This window comes from Seriola aureovittata, chromosome 5 (assembly GCF_021018895.1).
Source record: "Seriola aureovittata isolate HTS-2021-v1 ecotype China chromosome 5, ASM2101889v1, whole genome shotgun sequence".
Classification (NCBI taxonomy): domain Eukaryota; kingdom Metazoa; phylum Chordata; class Actinopteri; order Carangiformes; family Carangidae; genus Seriola; species Seriola aureovittata.
In genome coordinates, this window is record NC_079368.1 from 2,042,272 (window position 1) to 2,062,506 (window position 20,235).

A 20,235-nucleotide genomic window follows, 5' to 3' on the forward strand; every position below is an offset into this window, starting at 1 on the left:
CAAAAGAAGTCATTTTTTGAATAAACATGAATTTTGCACTTCAAACTGTGTAGATGGTAAACTCACCACTGTTAACAACAGTTGTATCTTCGCATTGACTGCTTAAGCCATCTAACTTCTGTGGTGCTGTAACTCCGTCGTGCTACTTTTTCCTTTGCGTTTTAAAGAAAACAGTCGAGGTTGGGTGTCATGGGAACAGAGGTTGGTTTCAGGTTCAAACTCAATGCTGTTGTCGTCATGGTGGCTTGATGTTCACGCAGAGAGGTTTGAATCCCCACCAGGCAGAAAGCATGTTTAATACAAACAGTGTGACTCATCATCTGAGTTGTCACGGCACATGTCATGTCAGTTTGGCCATCGGATGTCTAGATATCTTTGTTTGGAAATGTTTGTTTATTTTGTTGTGATGGGATCACAGCAGCGGTGACACCTGCTGACGTTCAGAGCAGGTGTGAGGAGAGGAGGTGAGAGAAGAAGAAGAGATGAGTCTTCAAGACATTCTTTAAGATAGAGAGAGATGCCCCTGCGATAGCATTCAGCTTCTCCACCAACAGGAAACCACAGAACCAGAACAGTCCGGACACTACATTATCTCTGCATTACACTGCCACAGTACTCAGCACTCATTACTACATGAGACCTCTGTACTAATGAGTCAGAGCACACCCATCTTCAAAACTCTTTATTTTGATCTCAACTACACACCTGTAAAGTTTGTGATTGTATCTTGGAGGTTGTGACGTTGTCCTGGTGACAAAATCTGTCCACAACAGGCAGACTGACAGAGAGACACTCGCTCACAACAAGTACTCAAAACCACCTCTCTGTGGGTTTGCACTACGGTAGGTGTCTCCAGGACCACTTTTTGCTATGATGACACACACACACACACACAGACACACACACACACACACACACACACACACACACACACACACACACACTCACAAGGTGAAAACAATACAGCCCTGCTGTTGCGGCTGGTAAAAAAGGGGGATGTAGCGGATTACCACTTTAAGCACCCAGAGGCTTAGTGCCACTATTATCCTCCTACAGTGGGATTTTCTGTGTGAATTATATAACAGTGATGCTTCAACACAAATCAGACCTCGGCTGTTTTGTCTTTTGGCTTTTTTCCACTGCTGCTCCATCTCCTCTGTTCAGTGCTCGGCTTCCAGACAATGAGCTCGACTCCTCAGCGGGGCAAGCACAAACACCTAGTGACAAAAAGGGTGGACCTACTGTGGGGCTGAAGAGTTGAAGAGTTGTCATGGCAACTGATTGTCATGTGTTGCTATGATGCTAGAGCCTTGCTGAGCAGCAACATGAGGTATAAGAAGTTCATCACCATCATGCAGGCAGCTCTCGGAGTCGCCCCCCTCAACAAGAGAGAGTTGATCCCTCCGCCACGTAAACTGTGGAAACCTGCACGGTGAGTTGTTGTTGTTGTTGTTGTTGTGTGTGTGTCTGTGTGCACATATGTGTTGTGTGTGGGTATATTTCCATTGAGTATGTGTGTGAGTGCAGAGTGGGTGGTCATGAAGTCAATGTGACAGAGTCTGCTTCTCTGTCTGTTTGTCTGTCTGTCTGTCTGTCTGTCTGTCTGTCTGTGGACAGATTTTGTCACCAAGATTCAAGACACAGTCACTAATCTTTACAGCTCTGTAGTTCAGAATGTCACAATGAACTTTATTGTCATTCAGAGGATACAACAGAAGTGCACAGCAGAACCAAAGTGTGTATTCCCCTGGCTCATAGTGCAGTTATATATAAAAAAATGAAAATGTATAAATATAAAATATAAATATACATGAATAGACAGAGTGGACATAATAATAGACTAGGACATAACAAGTAGTGCAACTGCAACAGCAGTTAAAAATGCAATAACAGCAGTTAGAAATATAGTAAGAGTAGATAATAAGTACAGTTGTGGAAGCGGGATACATACATTCAGTCACTCTCTGTGCTTATAGTGTGACTGATTGTGCATGCATGTCTATGTATTTTTTAATTTATTTTTTAGAGGGAATTGAAGAGTCTGGCGGCCTGTGGGAAAAAACTTCTGCAGATGCGGTCTTGCATGCTGCAGTTAGCATTTACCAGAGGGCAGAAGGGTAAAAAGTCCATGTGCAGGGTGGGTGGAATTTCTGGTTATTTTGTTGGCTCTGCTCGGACAACACGTCAGGAACAGATCCTGTATAGATTTGAGACAGGTTGTGATGATTTTTCTCTGCCGTGCTGACCACTCTCTGGAGGGATTTTTGATGAAATGCTGTGCAGCTGCCATACCTTACTGAGATGCTGCTGGTCAGTCTATTTTGCCTATGTACGTAGAATGTGTTGAGGACAAGCGTGGGGAGGTTTGCTCCTCTCATCCGCTGCAGGAAATGCAGGTACTGCTGTGACTTCTTGACAAGGGAGGTGGTGTTTGTAGTCCATGTCAGGTGGTCCGTGATGTGCACCCCCAGGAACCTGGTGCTTCTGAAAGACTCCACAGCATTGCCGTTGATTGTGAGTGGTGTGTGTGCTGCATGCTTCTTTCTGAAGTCAGCAGTGATCTCCTTGGTCGTGTTGGTGTCCAGTGACAGGTTGCTATGAGTACACCAGGCAACGAGTTGGTTCACTTCCTCCATGTAGGCTGAGTTGTCGTCATTGCTGATGAGGCCAACCACTGTTGTGTCATCTGCAAATTTGATGATATGATTCGAGTTGTACTTGGCACAACAGTCGTAGGTCATCAGGGTAAAGAGCAGAGGGCTCAGAACACAGCCCTGGGGGATCCTGGTGTTCAGGATTTTGGTCTCGGAAGTGTTATTTCCAACTCGTACTGCCTGGGGTCTGTCTGTAAGGAAGTCCAATATCCAGTTACATAGAGAGGTGTTGAGACCCAATGGGCCAATTTAATTAACCACGTCCTCTGGAAGGACTGTATTGAATGTGGAGCTGATGTGGATGAAGAGCATCTGCACGTAAGTGTTCTTATTCTCCAGATGTGCCAGGCTCAGGTGATGTGCTGCTGAAATGGTGTCATCAGTGGAGTGATTAGGGCGGTATGCAAACTGGAGTGGATCGAGTGCTATGGGGAATCTGGATGTTATAAGATCCTCGACCAGCTTCTCAAAGCACTTCTTCATCATGATGGGAGTGAGTGCTACAGGGCGGTAGTCATTGAGGGTTGATGCAGGTGATTTGGCACTGGTATGATGGTGGTGGCTTTGAAACATGGGGGTAGAATGGCACCTCCTTGGCTCAACACCCTGGGATGTTATTAGGACCTACAGCTTTCCTTGAGTTGACCCTGTGTAGGCCTTCCACATCAGCTGGGTCAAGGCAAAGTACCTCATCATCCAGGCAGGGGGGGACTTTCTTTGCTGGCATGTTCCTTTCCTCAAACCGGCTGAAGTAGGCATTTAGTGTATTGAGGAAGTCTATATTGTCATTGCAGGGAGGTAGAGTGGACTTGTAGTCTATAATGGACTGGATGCTTTGGGACATGCATCTAGGATCTTTTGAGCCAAAGAAGTGACTCTGGATTTTTTGTCCATAAGCACGCTTTGCAGCTCCCACTCCCACTCTAGTTGGCTCTAGCAGATCTGAGAGCATCTTTGTCACCTGACTTGAAGGCAGCATTTTGTGCTCTTAGAAGTGCATGCACCTCTCTGGGGAGCCAGGGTTTCTGGTTGGTACATGAAGTGATGGTCTTGATGATTGGCAATTCTTCTACGCACTTAGTTATACAGTATATAAAGTTACAGACTCAGCATATTTCCCCAATGCGTTGACAGTGGCAGCTTCCCTGAACATATTCCAGTCTGTACATTTAAAACAGCCCTGAAGTGCTGAAACAGCTTCCTCTGGCCAGATTACTTCATCAATGGGTTGTTTTTAGTAAGCAGGGGCCTGTATGCTGGAGTTAGCATAACAGAAGGTTAGGGTGGGGGTGAGGGTCAGCCCTGAATGCATGTTTGATGTTTGTGTAAACCCGGTCAAGCGTGTTTTCTCCTCTGGTTGCATAGTTCAGTACCAGTTGGTAAAAATGCAAGACTGGCTTCAGGTTAGCCTTGATTAAAATCTCATAAAAACACAGTCCCAGTTTGTATTCTGCATCGCTCAGACTGATTGATACAGTGTGGATAGTGAATCTTTTGCGTTCGCACTAGTTGCAGTGTAAACAGCCGTGATGCTAATGGCTGACAATTCTCTTGGCAAATACAATTTTAGCATCTGGAACTTTATGTCTGGAGAACAGTGACTTTGATTTACCGCTGAGAATGTGGCTACTGTCTGCCCTGAATGTTGTTAGCCCATCTACACAAATGGCACTGTTGGGAATACTGGGATTGGCCTGCCCAGGTCTCGGTGAAGATCAGAGAACACCAGTCTCTCGCTTTGAGTTAGGTGGTTAAATCCAGTCTCAGGTAGTCCATTTTATTTTCCAGAGATCAAACATTCATGAATTTCCCCTAGGAGATAAATAAAGTATCTATCTATCTATTAGACAGCAGAATAGAATAGCAGGTCTGTGGGGATTAGCCTTTAGCCTAGCGCTGACACCTGCTCTCGTGCCACGTTTACGTGGTCTCTCACAATGCTTCTGTAGCTCCCTGCGGTGGACAGTGATGGTAGGATAGTCGGCTGCTCTGTAGGCCCCTGGGTCTTGCTGGCATAGAACCCTAGATCACTGTGTGTTTCCAGTCAATAAGCCAGCAAACGATTGGATGTGTGAAGTTCAAGCAGAGAACTGTGATCATAGATTAATCTCGCATTTGACTTTGTCGGATTAGATAGTACATTTACTGCAAATCACACATTGTTATCTAGAGCCGGAGCGGTTGCTGCCAAACAGGGCAGATCAAAATAAAAGTATTTATGAAGAGAATTCCTACTGCATATGGAATTTCCACAATATCAATTATTGAAAAAATGAAAAATCTATAACTGAAAAACTCCTGCACTACTTTAAAAACAAATAAATGCCCCACCAAATGCTCCGCGCTGCCCCACCAAATCGTCCCGCCTCATCCCAAAAAGATAGCAGAAAATTATCTTATTTTGTCCTTGTTGATTTGACCATTCATAAATATACCACATTCAAATAAATTAAGTTTATTTATATCTGACTGGTCGGTGTGGCCATATAAAAACTGGATACGGAGGCGAGAGCAGTTACTCCACTAACCTTTTAACTTCATCACTTGTCAGTTGCTTATACTCTGGTTACTGGTGACTTGACTGATGAGAACAGCCTGGTTTTAGTTTTAATTAATCCTTCAGATTTGATCTCTAGATCGGCTAGATTTATTTGACTGCTTGCAAATTGTGGTTTTTGGGATTATTTATTGTCAATCATTTGCAATCACCTTCTAGACATAGCGGTTAGCTAGTTAGCTGTGTGTGTGTTAGGTGGTACTACCTCATGCTACTACCCCTCAGCTCAAACCGACCGCTGATCCCTGACCCAATTGCACAAACACTGCACCCCCAAACAGGACTCACAGTGCAGCAATGACTGATAATGACCATAAAACTGACATTGCCAATTACATTGAAGCATCTCATTTAAATAGAAGATATACATAGAAAAAATCTACTGGATTACGGCAGATATCTTGATTTTATTATACCAGACCATGTATGAAAAAGGTATTTAGATATAAAGGTGTCCTCCCATGAGAGAGGTGGGTTTAAAATTAAATACATTATGGGCGTATGTATATATTCTATGGCTTTAGTTTTAGATTAGCTAAAACAGTGCCTGTTATAGCTTACAGTCCTAAAGAACACTCATAGAGGACCCCAGTAATGAGTCTAGAAGTCTGGCAGGAAGTGAAAGAGTCATTCATCACGTGGGAGTATTCCAGGCCTGCCTGGAATACTCCCACGTGATGAATATTGATCTGAAAATTACAATAGAATCCACCCTTCATTTATGTTCAGATATCTATGTGCTACCTGCTCATGGTCAGATTTACCTGTGGACAGAAATGAGCAATACATTTGATGAAACACAAATTAAATTAGGAAAATGTGACATATAAACAGAATGTAGAGTGAAATAAAGGTTTTGACACAAGGCCGATCAGTAAAACAGGGACCCAAGATCAGATCAACAAAGTAGGAGCATCTTTAAACCCTTATTGTCTCTATACTGGTGTCGTACAAAGACCCACATACATTTACAAATAATCAAATTACTCCAAAGTGATTGACACAATGAACAGGGTCTCGGAAAATCTGGAGCCCTTGGGCAGATGCTTTGTGGGTAATCCAGCATTGCAAGGGACTATTTATTCAAAATGTCACCCATATATCTATTTCTATGTACTTGTGATCTTTAACTTTAATGTAAATGCAGTATTTTGTTGTTGTTGGACTATTGGACTGTCTGAGTGGTGGGGGGTTGGTTCTGTATGTTTTAATATGTAAACCTGAACAAAACTTGTCTGGTCAGTGATGTTTCAGTGTGATCTTTACCACTCGCTACCACTGATCCAACAAACAGGAAAACACTGAGTGGGAATTCATCTCAGGATTCATTCATTCATTCAGTAGTAACATGATCTCCTTACGGACCTGATGAGATGACACACAGACATACAGTTTGCACACTGCTGACTGTTCCCAGAACAGCAGGTTATATACTACAAACAGAATTCAGTCACTTTGATTTCCTCCAGAGAAACAGTCACTTTATTCTTTTAGACAGTGTTGTTTGTGTTTGTGTTTGTTTTTTTTGTCATCATTATAGTTGTTGAAGACACCACCCCCTATCTATCTATCTATCTATCTATCTATCTATCTATCTATCTATCTATCTTTCTATCTATCTATCTATCTATCTATCTATCTATCTATCTATCTATCTATCTATCTATCTATCTATCTATCTTGTCTCCTGGTGTCTCCTCTTGTCTCTTTCCTTGTGTCTCCTTTTGTTTCCTGGTGTCTCCTTGAGTCTCCTGGTGTCTCCTCTTGTCCGTGACAACCTGACAACAATATTATTTACAGACCCAACAGTCCACCATGAACAGCACCTGGTGGAGGTAGAAATACCTGCAGACAAAACACAAAACTACCGAGAGAAGAAGAAGCTGAGTTAATAATGACACATGAATGTCATGAGATGTTTGTGAACACCTGGTTACAGCTGAACAGCTGAAGTTCACTGAAGTTGAACTCAAAAAATGTCTGTTGAACCAAATTGGTGTAGAGAGACTATTAATTCTGTCCTTGTCTCGTCTGTCCCTGCGACCCCCAACCCCACCCACACACACACACACACACACACACACACACACACATACACACACGCACGCACGCACAGGTCCACACACAGTGGCACACACTCGCAGAAGTCTTGCATGCAGCAGCAGTAGCAGTGCAGCCATCCTCCTCCCTCTCTCCCTCTGTCTCCCCCTCTCTCCTTCTCCCCCCCCCTTCTCTCTCTCTCCTCAGTCTTGCTTGGTCTCTGCTCTGTCAACAGCTCCTGCATCTCTCTCTTTCTCTCCTCTTTTTTTATCTCTATATCTCTCCGGCGTTGTCGTCTATCACCATGCGTCTCGGCGTCTGCTCCTTCATTTCAGATATCCTGAGCACCTCCACTAACATCTGTTTCTGCTGGACCGAGGGCAAGGTAGAGTCACACCTCCTCTACTTCCACTGCCCTGCTGCTGTGCTCAGGAGCAAGGCAGCAGCAGCAGCAGAGCGTCTGTGAATACACTGTAGTGTGTGTTAAGCTTTTACTCTGTGTGTGTGTTAGTAGTGTGTGTGTGTGCGTGTGAAAGTTTGGCTTGCTCAGTTGTATTGGATTGGTTGAGTTGAATATGTTTTTATATATCTGTGCATATGTGTTTATGATGGCGCCAGTCTGATGGTGTGTTGAGTGGAGTTGTACAGGGTTGGTGTTCGGTCCATAGAAGTTACTGAGGTTTTGACTGATGAATACTGACTTAAGTTCTATCTTTAACAAAGTGATATAACTGCCGTCCTATAGAAGGAGATCTGGGTCTCTGGCTCTGGTACAGAGACGTCTCACACATCAGTCTTCATCAGGATGAACTGTAATAACCTCATCACCATTATCAGCCTTTTACTTTATGACCAATATACTGGATATAACTAAAGACATCCCCATCATCCTCAGCTCTACCTTGTGATTAGTGTTAATAGGCAAAAGTTAGCATGCTAACACGCTAAACTAAGAGGGAAAATACCTGCTGAACATCGGTATATTTACATTGTTTATTGTTAGTGTGTTAGGACGCTGTCTTTAGTGCTTAGTTCAATGCTGCTGTGTTTCAGTGCAGCCTCACAGAGCTGCTAACATCACCGGAGACTTGATATTTCTGCTTGCTAAATGTCCAAACACAGCCTTAATATAACCCTGTACGTGCTGCACAGGTGAAACTGCTTTCATTTCAATCCAGTTCCAAATTTTGTACAGAGGGACAGTGGTCAGGTTTACTGGTCACAGTACTTCCTAAAGTCGTTTCTGTGGGTGGAGCAGTTTTTATTAAAGCTGATTGGCTTTCATTTGACTGTGTCAGGTGAATTTCTTATGGCGGTTTAATTATTTATGCCACTTGGAGTTGTGCCCATCGTGCTCAGGTCAGTTCATTTGTGTGTACAGTTAAAGGATGTTATGTGTTTCCTTTACCTGTGTTTGGTTCAGCTGAAGCAGTGTGTGTGTGTGTGTGTGTGTGTGTGTGTGTGTGTGTGTGTGTGTGTGTATGGTCACTGTGACAAGAGGATAAAGAGATGACTACTGATATTGACAGACATCATTTGAGTCTGTGAGAAATCAGGGACAGAGGAAGACAGAGAAACAGAGATGTATAGACAGACTTAAATGTAACGTAACAGTGACACTGCTGCTCAATATTTTACTCAGATTGTGTGTGTGTGTGTGTATGTGTGTGCGTGCGTGTGTGTGTGTGTGTGTGTGTTAGATTGATGGATTTGTCCTGGGACAGGAGCAGTATTAGATTCAGTGCTGGGCGTCGGCGAGGGAGTGCAGAGGCAGCTGCGGATCTGTCGCTAATAAACCAATCAAAGACCCCCAGAGCAGCCTCTGTCCACACATGGCTGGAGGAACACGTCGTCAATCCTGCACTATTTATCTGGCAGTCATTACTGTACCACGGCCCAGAGACATCGATTCAGCTAAAGCTAAGGTGTGGCAAGGTCACCTGACAAACAGATAGCAATGGCAACAGTGTGTATGCTCACATCTTACTTACCTTGAAATCCATGGTATCCTGATGATCTGATTACATCCATATGATGCCATGATACAATACAAACTACAATGGAAAACTAACCACAGACACAGTATATATTGTGTGTAAGTATGTACTGCTGCATGAAAAGGAAGGGACAAAAAAAAAGAGGACAGAAGACAGTGTGGCTCAGCTCCAAGCCAAACAGATCACAGATATATAGTTTCATTTTCAAAACATGTTCAAAAGAATTTCTTAAAACAGCTGCTCACTGTAGTTTTTATCAAGCGTTGCTTGGACAGGAGAACATTCTCAGTTCATTATCCTCACCAACCAGACCTGACTGTTCTTGACACACGACCTGAGCAGTGTTTTGTGTGAAGTGTTGGATTATTTTAAAACTAAATTAATAATAAAATTCTCTCACTGTCTCTGAGTCGATGCATGTTGTGTTGCAAGCACATATGCAAATCGCTCTGGGAAGTAGCCAGGAGAGCTAGTGGTCAGTAATGGATGAAATAAAGCAAAAAAACTTGGAAAAGCATATCTTCTTAATATCCTCAGTGATTCAGAGAAACCAATTCATTATGAAATGTTTCGAGCTTGTTGTAAACAAGAACGGCTGCTTGAGTCTGGCTCCAACAGTGAGTCAGCCCCCATAGACTCCCATGTTAAAATGTCCAACTTTACAGCAGAAATAAACATGTTTACAGCCTGGTACAAAAAACAGTTTTGGTCTCTAGAGCTAATTTCCTCCTTCATGACTCACCTGTTTATATAACTCACCTGGTTACATTTTATTAAGGCTTAAAGTAATGTATAATTGAGGGCGTGTCTGCTTTGAGTGACAGGTAGGTCAGTATATGCTTACCACAAGCCGGCATGAAGTGAAGTCTCGGCTCCACACATGCCCCACCTCTTTGCCCTATCAGCTGGGAGTTAGGTGGAGTCAGGCACTGGCAAGATGGCAACGGTGGAGCAGCTCACTCTGAGCTTCAAAACCGCTCTTCAGAAACCTGCGGGTGACGTCATCGAGGCTATGTCCATCTTTAGTTACAGTCTATGGTTATTACATGGGTACTCAGTCGACATTACTACATTATTACATGAGTACTCAGTAATTATCGCTACATTATTACATGAGGACTCAGCAGTACTCAAACCACCTCAATAGTAGTTCTCACTACAGTGTGTTCTGTCTTTCAATTTCACCATGTTATTATAACACAGAGCTGATATAACTGTTGGTTCTCCGGCCATAAACAGAACAACAGTTCATTCCTATGACTGTGTGAAGACCACCTCACACAGTCAGGGCTCCTCATGCCTCACTAGCTACATACTGCTAATCAGTGCACTGACCCAGCAACAGCAACAGCCGGCATGGAGCACCACAGTGTTCCCCACAAGTTGAAGACACTACACTGTACTGTTGGGTATGTTCCAGTGCTATTAGAAAGTTTTGAAAAACAACTCTACCAGAAGAATGCAAGAGGTTTCCATGTTTTTTTTTATCCTTTACACAACTTTCACTTTGTTTTTAAGTTTTAAAGAGCAGAAACATTGATGCAGTGCTTTTATACATTTACAATACAGTAGAATTAATTTATTTAATGAGACAGTGCATTATTTAGAATCAACTCAAAGGATCTGGAATTCAAAATCAAAAAATGTTTTTCACAACAATTCATTAGAAATGTTCAATGAAAGTGTAACAGCTAAACCTGAGAGATCCACACGTTAATGCAGCACTCGGGTTGTGAAGATACTTTTTAGGTCAGAAAAGGACCAAAACATGAACCTGCTGGACATGTAGATGAAGTTGTTTCTGGTCCGTCTCACCTGACAGCTAATGTCTGCAGGTAACACCTTTTCACACCTTGTTGTGGACAGTAGCTCAGAGACAGAGACAGTCAGTGTTTGTCTGTTGCTCTCGGTGCAGTGAAGCCGTTTGTGTTAGCACAGTGACACCCAAGACTGGAGGTGGGATAGATAGATAGATAGATAGATAGATAGATAGATAGATAGATAGATAGATAGATAGATAGACAGATAGATAGATAGATAGATAGATAGATAGATAGATAGATAGATAGATAGATAGATAGATAGATAGATAGATGGATGGATGGATGGATGGATGGATGGATGGATGGATGGATGGATGGATGCATAGATGATAGATAGATAGATAGATAGATAGATAGATAGATAGATAGATAGATAGATAGATAGATAGATAGATAGATAGATAGATAGATAGATAGATAGATACATACTTTATTTATCCCCTAGGGGAAATGGGGAAATTCATGAAGAGGAGGGGGTGTTGTTTTTATATCATGTGTGCGTGTGTGTGTGTGTGTGTGTGTGTGTGTGTGTGTGTACATGCGCGAGTGTGTGTGGGTCTATATTTCTTATTCTGATCAGTGCTGTCCTGTTCACGCTGTAGGTGGACCTGCTACAGATTAATGTTCCTCTATTGATTGATCCATTTGGCTGTGAGGATAGATGGCACCCTGAGGTGACCCACAAGCCACAGTGTTCATTATTTCTCTCTGACCGTTTATACACAAACACACACACACACACAACACACACACACACACACACACACACACACACACACACACACACACACACACACACACACATACATCATAAGAACAGAGTGCTGTCAATAAGTGATAATCAGAAGCAGGTTGAATGTTAAACAGTCACAGTGACCATGAGCTTACAGGTGTACTGGGGTGAGGGGGGTGGGGGTGGGGGTGGGGGGCACTGATGAATAAGTAATGAGTAATTAATGGTTCAGAGTTCATCAGGAACTACTCATGAAGACAGTGGTTATTGGGATTCACAGATATTTAACTAATCATTATTAATGTTTCATTAATATAGAATCTGCCAGTCTGTTCTATAACATCTCATCATTATCTCCAGAGTCATTCAGAAACTATTCATTAGTGATCAGATTATTCCTGATTGGTCCCTCACTTGTTCCTTAGTGATTAATCACTTTTTGTGTATCTACCATATTGTATTGTGTTAACAGCGTTTCAATTACTGCAGCCAGTAAATCCTAATCTCGTCAAAGAGCTGCCTCAGACCAGCAGACACCAGCTGTGATGAATGACTGTGACAACAACCTGTCAATCACAGAGACACCCTGAAATAGACTTTCCTCTGATGACCTCTTCACATGATGAGCAGCGTGAGCTCACCGCAAGGTGTGGTGCAGCGCACAACCCAAAGATGAAGTGTAGCTTTACACGACCAGGTGCCATCAGACCACTCCAACAAAGACTGATGTCACTTCAAAACAGATGAGGTTTTGTTCATCCATCACAGGTCACAGGTCACAGGTCACAGGTCACAGGTCATGTTGGGAACAGCTGCTCTCTAACTGGTTGTGAACTGAAAGTCACTATAGACAAAGTGAAAGTGGTTTAACTTGAGCAACAGCCAAGGCAGCACTGCCACCAGCATTGACATCTTCCTCTGCATCAGAAAACCAGTGAAAAGCTCTGGACCACAGTGCGACCCTGTGCAGCTCATACTGACCCTTTACATCCTCTACTGCTACTGATGCGGCAGACAGCGGTGAGAAGAAGGTCAAACAGAGGGTATGAGAAGATGGATGTTTATGCAGAGAAGAAGAGAGAGAGGATCATTCAGAGGGGTGAGGGTGGTTTAGATTTACTTCCTAGGTAGGTCAGCTGACAAAAGGAGCTCCACCAGCAGGAGGGGGCTCAGTGCTTTTAGAGCAAGGACAGTGGAGGATGTGATCTTTGACACCAGGCTGACCTCCCTGGACAAATTTGGTGCTCTTGCATCGCAGTCAACTCACACAGAAAATGCATAGCTTTGTCTTTGAGATTTTATTTTATTTTAAATAGAAAATAACCAAAAAAGACATTGCTCAAAATAAGATATTAAAGAAACCAGTAAAAAAATTATTGCACAAAATAAAAATATTAACTGCAAATGCAATATGCATAATGTAGCTGCATAATGTGTTCTACAGCACACACGGGCAAGTTTTGTCTGGTGCTGATAATCCGCTAGTGTTTCACTTTCATATTGAGTCGATCCAGCCGCCTGTGTTCATGTCTGCACAGTGACACTACCCGAGCGATCAGGTGATCACATGTCTTTGTCTCCATTTGGCAGGTGAATCTAGTACTGACACAGATTTACTAAACTCAGTGAAAGAGCTGTATTCACAGCGTGTCTATATGTATTTTATATAAAGATATGTTTGAATTTTATCATTATGTGTGTGTTTAGAACTTTTCTATTTAGGGTTGGGTGGAAAATTTGAAGATTTCACCTAGAAATGCCTCCACTAAAATCTCTGTAGTTTCGCTCTGCTTCACTATATCAATATCAATTTTGGGACATGTAATGTCCAGATGTTGTAGTGTGGTACAGTAGAGGCTTTGGGCTGGCCCTGTATAATTACAAAGGGATATTCACTCTGAAAGTGTCATTTTTGTTCGGCGAAAATAAAAGTGTTCATTTATGCTGTGTGCCATCTTCATTTACTCAGAGCCAGTAACATCTGGGCTGATGCTTACACCTCTGGATGAATCTCACAAGTGTTACATTTCTTTAGACAGATCAGGAAGATTGAAGATTAGACATGTAGACATCAGCCTAGATGTTACTGGCTAGGAGTAAATGAAGATGATAGATGATGAAGATGACGTTATGTTGTTGTGTGGGTTTATGTAATATTTCAAAATAATAGTTTTACTAGTATAAGTAAATAGTAAGTTAAACATTCAGATTTTTTGCAGCGCCCCCTGTGGATGAGGACACCGCTAGCTGCCTGTGCCAAGGACCTGGTCAGTGTTGTGCCAGTTCACACTTAAAAAGAACTACTTCAAAGTTCAGTTCACACAGATGAAAATGAACTAGTTCATGTTCATAGTTCATTATTTTATATTTTGAACTAAGTTCACAGTTCCAAAAATGAACTAGTTCATGTTCATTTGTTCCGTTTTTGTATTTTTTATTTTTAATAAATAGGCCGCTATTCTCTTTCAACAGAACCTCCTTCTACCATCCATCACCAGCCCCAAATGATTGCCACTCCCAAACTAAATAAATTATTGAACACCGCTGAAGAATATCAGACATGAGTTACATTTAAAATCTGTATATAAATATAATCTGTCTGGTTCTTCACTTGTTTGTTCATAAAATTGCTTCAAATGCTTAAACAAGCTGGCTTCAGCAGTAGTAGATGCGTCTGTAGCGTCTGCACCGCTAGCACCAGCCAAGCTGGGCCGTGTCTATGGAGACGTCATGCAGCGTGCTGTAAAACTGTCGTAAAACATGAGTGAGGGTGAACGCCGCTCACTTTCACGTTCACCATTTGTAAACTGATTTGTTCAGTTCAGCGAACGTGTTCATGCACAACACTGGACCTGTAGGTGTGTAAATGATAGAGGAGGCAGATGATGTATGAATAGCTGTGTTTACTGTGGAGGAGGCAGGGTGGAGTAACAACAATAGACACAGGCTAATTGATGTCTTCTTATAGCTCCACTCACATTAATGTTTAGCTGCAGAATGACAGGATGGTAACACTGGTTAGTCGAAGCACATTTGCTGTGGACACTGATTCTCCCCAAAGGATGACTCCTCATGTTCTGATGACACCACCATCACCATCAGGACACACTACAAATACAGACAGGAGTAAAGCTGACTGAAGAATGAATGAAATTGATGGATCAGGAAGTTTGGGTTTTATTTTGTAGTTTTGGACATCACTCCTCTCAGTTATGAGTGCTGCTCAGATGATGGATCATGGAGATGTCACTGAACACTCATTCTGCAGGTGATTTGTTTGTGTTTTTTACAGCTGTAGACTGACTGATATTTTGCAGTCTGAGCTCATTCAACTCAAGCAAGTTGATGTGGTTTCTAATCCTGGGAGGAAGTCCAGTAGAGTGTGAATGTTGTTACAGTTTAAAGAAACAGAAGTGTCTCAGTATTTGATTTGGTCCTTAAAACCTGTTTCACTTGGGTTTTCTCTTTGCCTTCTGCACACACACATTTATACAAACACCCACACACACCCTTCCATTAAAGAATTATAGATTTATTTCCATGCAGGTAGTGGTTTTACTGGTCCACATCTTGAGATTTCTGCCTCCACCACAGTACAATGGAGGTGACATAAAAAAAACACCTAAAAGTGAAACAATGTTCCTGTCAGCTATGACTGTTTTTAAATGGATTATATCAGTGACCATCACAAACTTAAGTCCAAACCAAAACCAAAACCAAAACCAAAACCTGGACTAATAAAACCAGAATTGTATGCAAGAGAGATTCACTGGAAGGAAGAGAGAAAATGATTCAGGTGAACTCACCTTTAATAACAAAACTCTTCATAAGCAAAAGTTTGTGTGACGACACCTGTTGAAATATAGTGAGCTGTAAAACTTGACATAGTAAATAGCTTAACTTAAAAGAGCTGGAGCTGTGAGAACAACACATATAAAGAAAGAAAATCATATCACACCAGGTGTGATATGATTTTACCAGGTTATCTGTCAGGTAACTGATGTACCAACATTTCACACACAGACACAAACATCTTATCCACTCGAGTCTGTATCTTTTGTCCTTTTCTCTTCCTGTTCTCAACTTCGTGTCCTGCATATGCTCTGTGAGATGTGTGTGTGTGTGTGTGTGTGTGTGTGTGTGTGTGTGTTTGTGCACATCTCCTGCAGCAGTGTTAATTAGTGGAGGCCAGATGGATGAGGTGACGGTGTTACTGTACCCTCTGCAACACCACTCCCTCTGTCATCCAGCACATGCTCACACACACACACACGCACGCACGCACGCACGCACACACACACACACACACACACACACACACACACACACACACACACACTTACATAATCCAAACACAGTGCAGTGCAGATGTGGCCTTATTTACAGTTGTATCTATTTTAAGGTAACAGTGAGGTGTTGGACTGCTCAGCTGTTGTCATTTAAAATCTTCTGTTCTTTTACGCCTCTTCTATTTGTGGTTCCTCAGTTTCGTGTATTTTTGGTGGAAGCTCAGAGGTGACGGAGTTAGAGACAGGAAGATAAATAGATAGATCTCTGCATCACAGCCGGTTTCACACCTTTCCAAAAATAATGTGGGCGGCAACCAAAGAAGAGAGAGAGAGACACAGAGAGAGAGAGAGAGAAATAGGTAAAGTGAGGATTCAGTATTCATGGTGTTGCTCTCTCTCTCTGTTTAGACGCACTGCAGTGGTCTCTCTCTCTCTCTCCTTTCTTCCTCTGTTCAGCTTCCTCAGCAAGTTGCCACTATCCCATAAGCAAATCCCCCCAACACACACATACACACACACACACACACACACACACACACACACTGACACAGTGACCTTGACAGAAAGCAGAGAAACAGGCTTGAGGCAGAAGTTTCTCTTTGGCTCTTAATCACTGATCCAGGATCAGAAGGAGCTGTATTTACAATGAGCAGTTTAAGTACAAGGTCAGCTGTGTTTTGTTGTGTTTTGCTGTGTTGTTTCACTATGCAGCTGACTTGCTAACATTACAGGTGCACAGTGACCCAGCCTTTGCTTTTGTATATTGTCTATCAATATGCTCCTTGTGTTTACAGTGAGAACACAGAGCTCTCATGATTCATCCAGATCAAAATATTAAATAGTAAATTAAACATAAAGCAGCAGATACAGTCACATATTTTCATACTGACCACGTGGGAATAAGACATAACTAAGGTGCGGTAAGGCTGAGTTGGTTTTCTCAGCTCTGTTCAGTTAATCACTAGTATGTACAACAATTGAATGGACATGAAAATCTCTAGGTTGGGTTTAATCAATCATAATCATAAATAACTGTTGGTAACTTTCTTCTTCCCTGAGGAAAGTCATAGATACAGGATTGAATCATAATCAACTCTCAGTCTCAAAGATAATGACATTAAGAAACATCTAAACAAGATTGGTTGTTTCTCTGGATTATGATTTTATATTTATGTTATCTGACTTTTATTAGTATCATAAAATGCACTTATATACAAGGAATTATGTACAGAATCATTTGAATAACATTTTTTTTACACTTGCTAAAATATGTGTATTTGTATACTGTTTTAAAACCTGTTCAATTTACACTCCAAACCTAAAACATAACACAGAACAACGGTAAATTAAATTGACATTTGCGTCATCATACAGCTGAAAAGAAATTTAAAAATAAACTGGGCTAATCAGTGCAGCACTGAGGTCTGTTGCAGGTGAGGAGAAGGGGATGTGAGGCTGAATCCAGAACAGTTTGTGGTTATATTGGGTAATGTGTTTGACTGTCGTCTCCCAGTCTCAGTCTGGTTTACAGCCCATCCCTCAGCCCGACAGTACATGTACAGTTCATGATCAGATGTTGCTCTCAGACACAATGATGCTGGACATCTGGACGTATCTGTCGATGAATCAGGCTGCAAATAAGTTTTCCAAAATGTCTTAAATTCTGTTCTCCCCTTGTTATTATGTCATTATTGAGTTAAGATGAAGAAAAAATGAAGCATTTTAGCATAAAGTAACAACAAAAAAACATGAAAAACTGAGGGGTCTGAAACTCTCTGAGTGAACTGCACATGAATACAGAGTCTGTTTTACATTACAGGAATTACCGCAATTTCATTTCGAGCATTCAGAATTACCCTGTACAAAAATAGCTAAGATACAGTAGACTGCTGCAGGAGGACAAATGTTTGTAGTTCAAGCCTGAAGTTGGCATCACCCTGGTTCCCTCCATAAAAAGCCAATGTGAGTTTTCCATTGTCTTTTGGATTATTACAAAAAATGAACATGATATGATCCTGACAGGTTTTGTTCAACAGGATCATCTTCACTAATGAACACCCACTTTATGACGTTTGAAACCTAAATACAATCAGCAGAAGTAATAAGCTAATGTTAGGCTATAAGCCAACTACACCACGGTCACATGACTTCAACGTCACCACCATTAAACTTCAACTTGTAGTTTGATTTAGCTCTTAGCTCATCTACAAAAGCCTGTGTGTGATGGATATGCACCAAGCAGCAGGGACCTTCAAAATTTGAAAATTTTAAATGTGCCTGCTGCTTGATGCGTGTACTTCACTCCTCATGTTTCAATCTGTACACAGGACATTACTTTCAGTTTCATTCATGTCATAGAGACTTATCTTGACATTGACCTCAGTCACTGCAGGTGTCCCTCAAAAAGCCATTCGAAGCTGTCACAACTGGCCAAGACAACCTCACACTGATGGTTTCAAACCCAAATGTGTCCCCACAACCATAGCAAAACATGTATACACATATGTACAGGCCCTAACAGAAGTTGATCTGCAATAAACCTATACCACTATATCCCCTTATAGACGAACTTCTATTACCTACCTTACCTCTTACCTTTTTGAGACTCCTATTTTGAAAGTGTCTGTGCAGTATAAATGACATAAGGTTTTCACAGCAGAGCCAATAATTCCCTCTAACCATGTTAAGACTTTTATTTTGAAGGTTAATCCAAATCATGGAGATGGTGTTCGTGTGTTTCTGTCAATATGTGTGTGTGTGTGTGTGTGTGTGTGTGTGTGTGTTTGTTTGTGTGTAGTGGTAGAGCTGCCCAACAGAACCTCCAGTAAGTTCTTTTTACCTGGTTGAGACTCTTATTTTGAAGGTGAAAAATCAAAAAAGTAAGATGTTGTTTCTGTGTGTCTGTCAATGTGTGTGTGTGTGTATTGTTGTGTGTGGCAGTAGAGCTGTTTACCATAGAGCCTCCTGTGTAGGTTGAGACACTTATACAGTTAATATCCATATGGTGGTGATGTTGTTTGTGTGTCTTTAAATGTATGAGCGTGAGTGGTGCTGGGAACTGCCAAAGCTTGACCTTCGAACAGCCCTTTGAAGTTGTCAGGACCGGCCAAAATGACCTCACAATAATGGTTTTTAACCATATTTGTCCTCACAATTATAGAAAGACATATACACACATGCAAGGAACCACACAACAACACGCACACAAAAGTACACGCAAATACACTGTGTTGATTTACCTTACAGTTTCTCTCTTAACTGAGTTAAAAATCTAACAAGTAATGAGTCTAATTAGCCAATCAGAATCAGCTTTGCCCATTCCTGCCCAGTAATTGTCAGTAGCACCTGCTGAGATACTAGTTGCCATGGTGTCTGTGGCCACCAGGGGGAGGAGGGAAACACACACACAATCCCCTCTGTCTCCCTAAGCAGACAACAGCGTTTAAGATGAAAATTGGATGAAACAGAAAACTGCAAGTCCTTTTGAAAAGATCACTTCACCATTGTCGTCCCAAGGTTTCAATAAAGAGATTGATATCTTTTATGTGTACCTACAGTTTAGGGTTGAGGTTTTATCGCAGTTTTAAAACTCCCTTCAACTCTGTTGAGGGCCAGAGATTCAGAGCTCAGTTTAACTGAGGTGGGATTTCCTCAAAAATCGTAAAATATATCAGAATTACACCAAAACTGGGTGATACAGGTCAGAAATCTCTGGATTTTTAATATAAAAATTGTCAATGAAGTTTGGAAATTGTGGGGTTTAAAAGAGTTTGTCTGTTTTTTTATTTTATGAAATTTTTCAGGGATGGCAGGTAGAGTGTATCTAATGTCATCCATTCTAGCTATGAAGATTCTGTGCAATACACACCCATTATAGAATCTTAAACTGTCTAAAAATTACACAAAACGGAAACTGCGATTTTGTGAAAACTGTAATAGTTGTAAAAATACTGATTTAACCCAATAGTCTCAAGTCTTGTTACACTTTTAACATTTCAACTATTTTTCTACGTTGAAGTATGACGTAGCAGTAGAGCTCCAAAGAGGGCTGGGATTGGTCATTTTCACAATGTCTCCCCATTCATTTTTCACCATTTTTCTTTGCCGTTTATCATCATTTATGTCGCCATGGTTCTTCGAAT

The 20,235-nt window shown here is 41.6% G+C and overlaps 1 protein-coding gene across 2 annotated transcripts in view; it reads left to right on the top strand.

The window, feature by feature from the left end:
* Nucleotides 1-1,306: 1,306 nt before the first annotated feature.
* The window catches only part of LOC130169174 (tight junction protein ZO-2-like), a 121,762-nt gene continuing 102,833 nt past the window's right edge, over nt 1,307-20,235 (top strand). For both annotated transcript variants that reach the window (XM_056375660.1, XM_056375661.1), the window contains exon 1: nt 1,307-1,432. In XM_056375660.1, the coding sequence (XP_056231635.1) occupies nt 1,326-1,432 (107 nt within the window). In that variant the 5' untranslated portion in view covers nt 1,307-1,325. The remainder of the gene's footprint in view (nt 1,433-20,235) is intronic.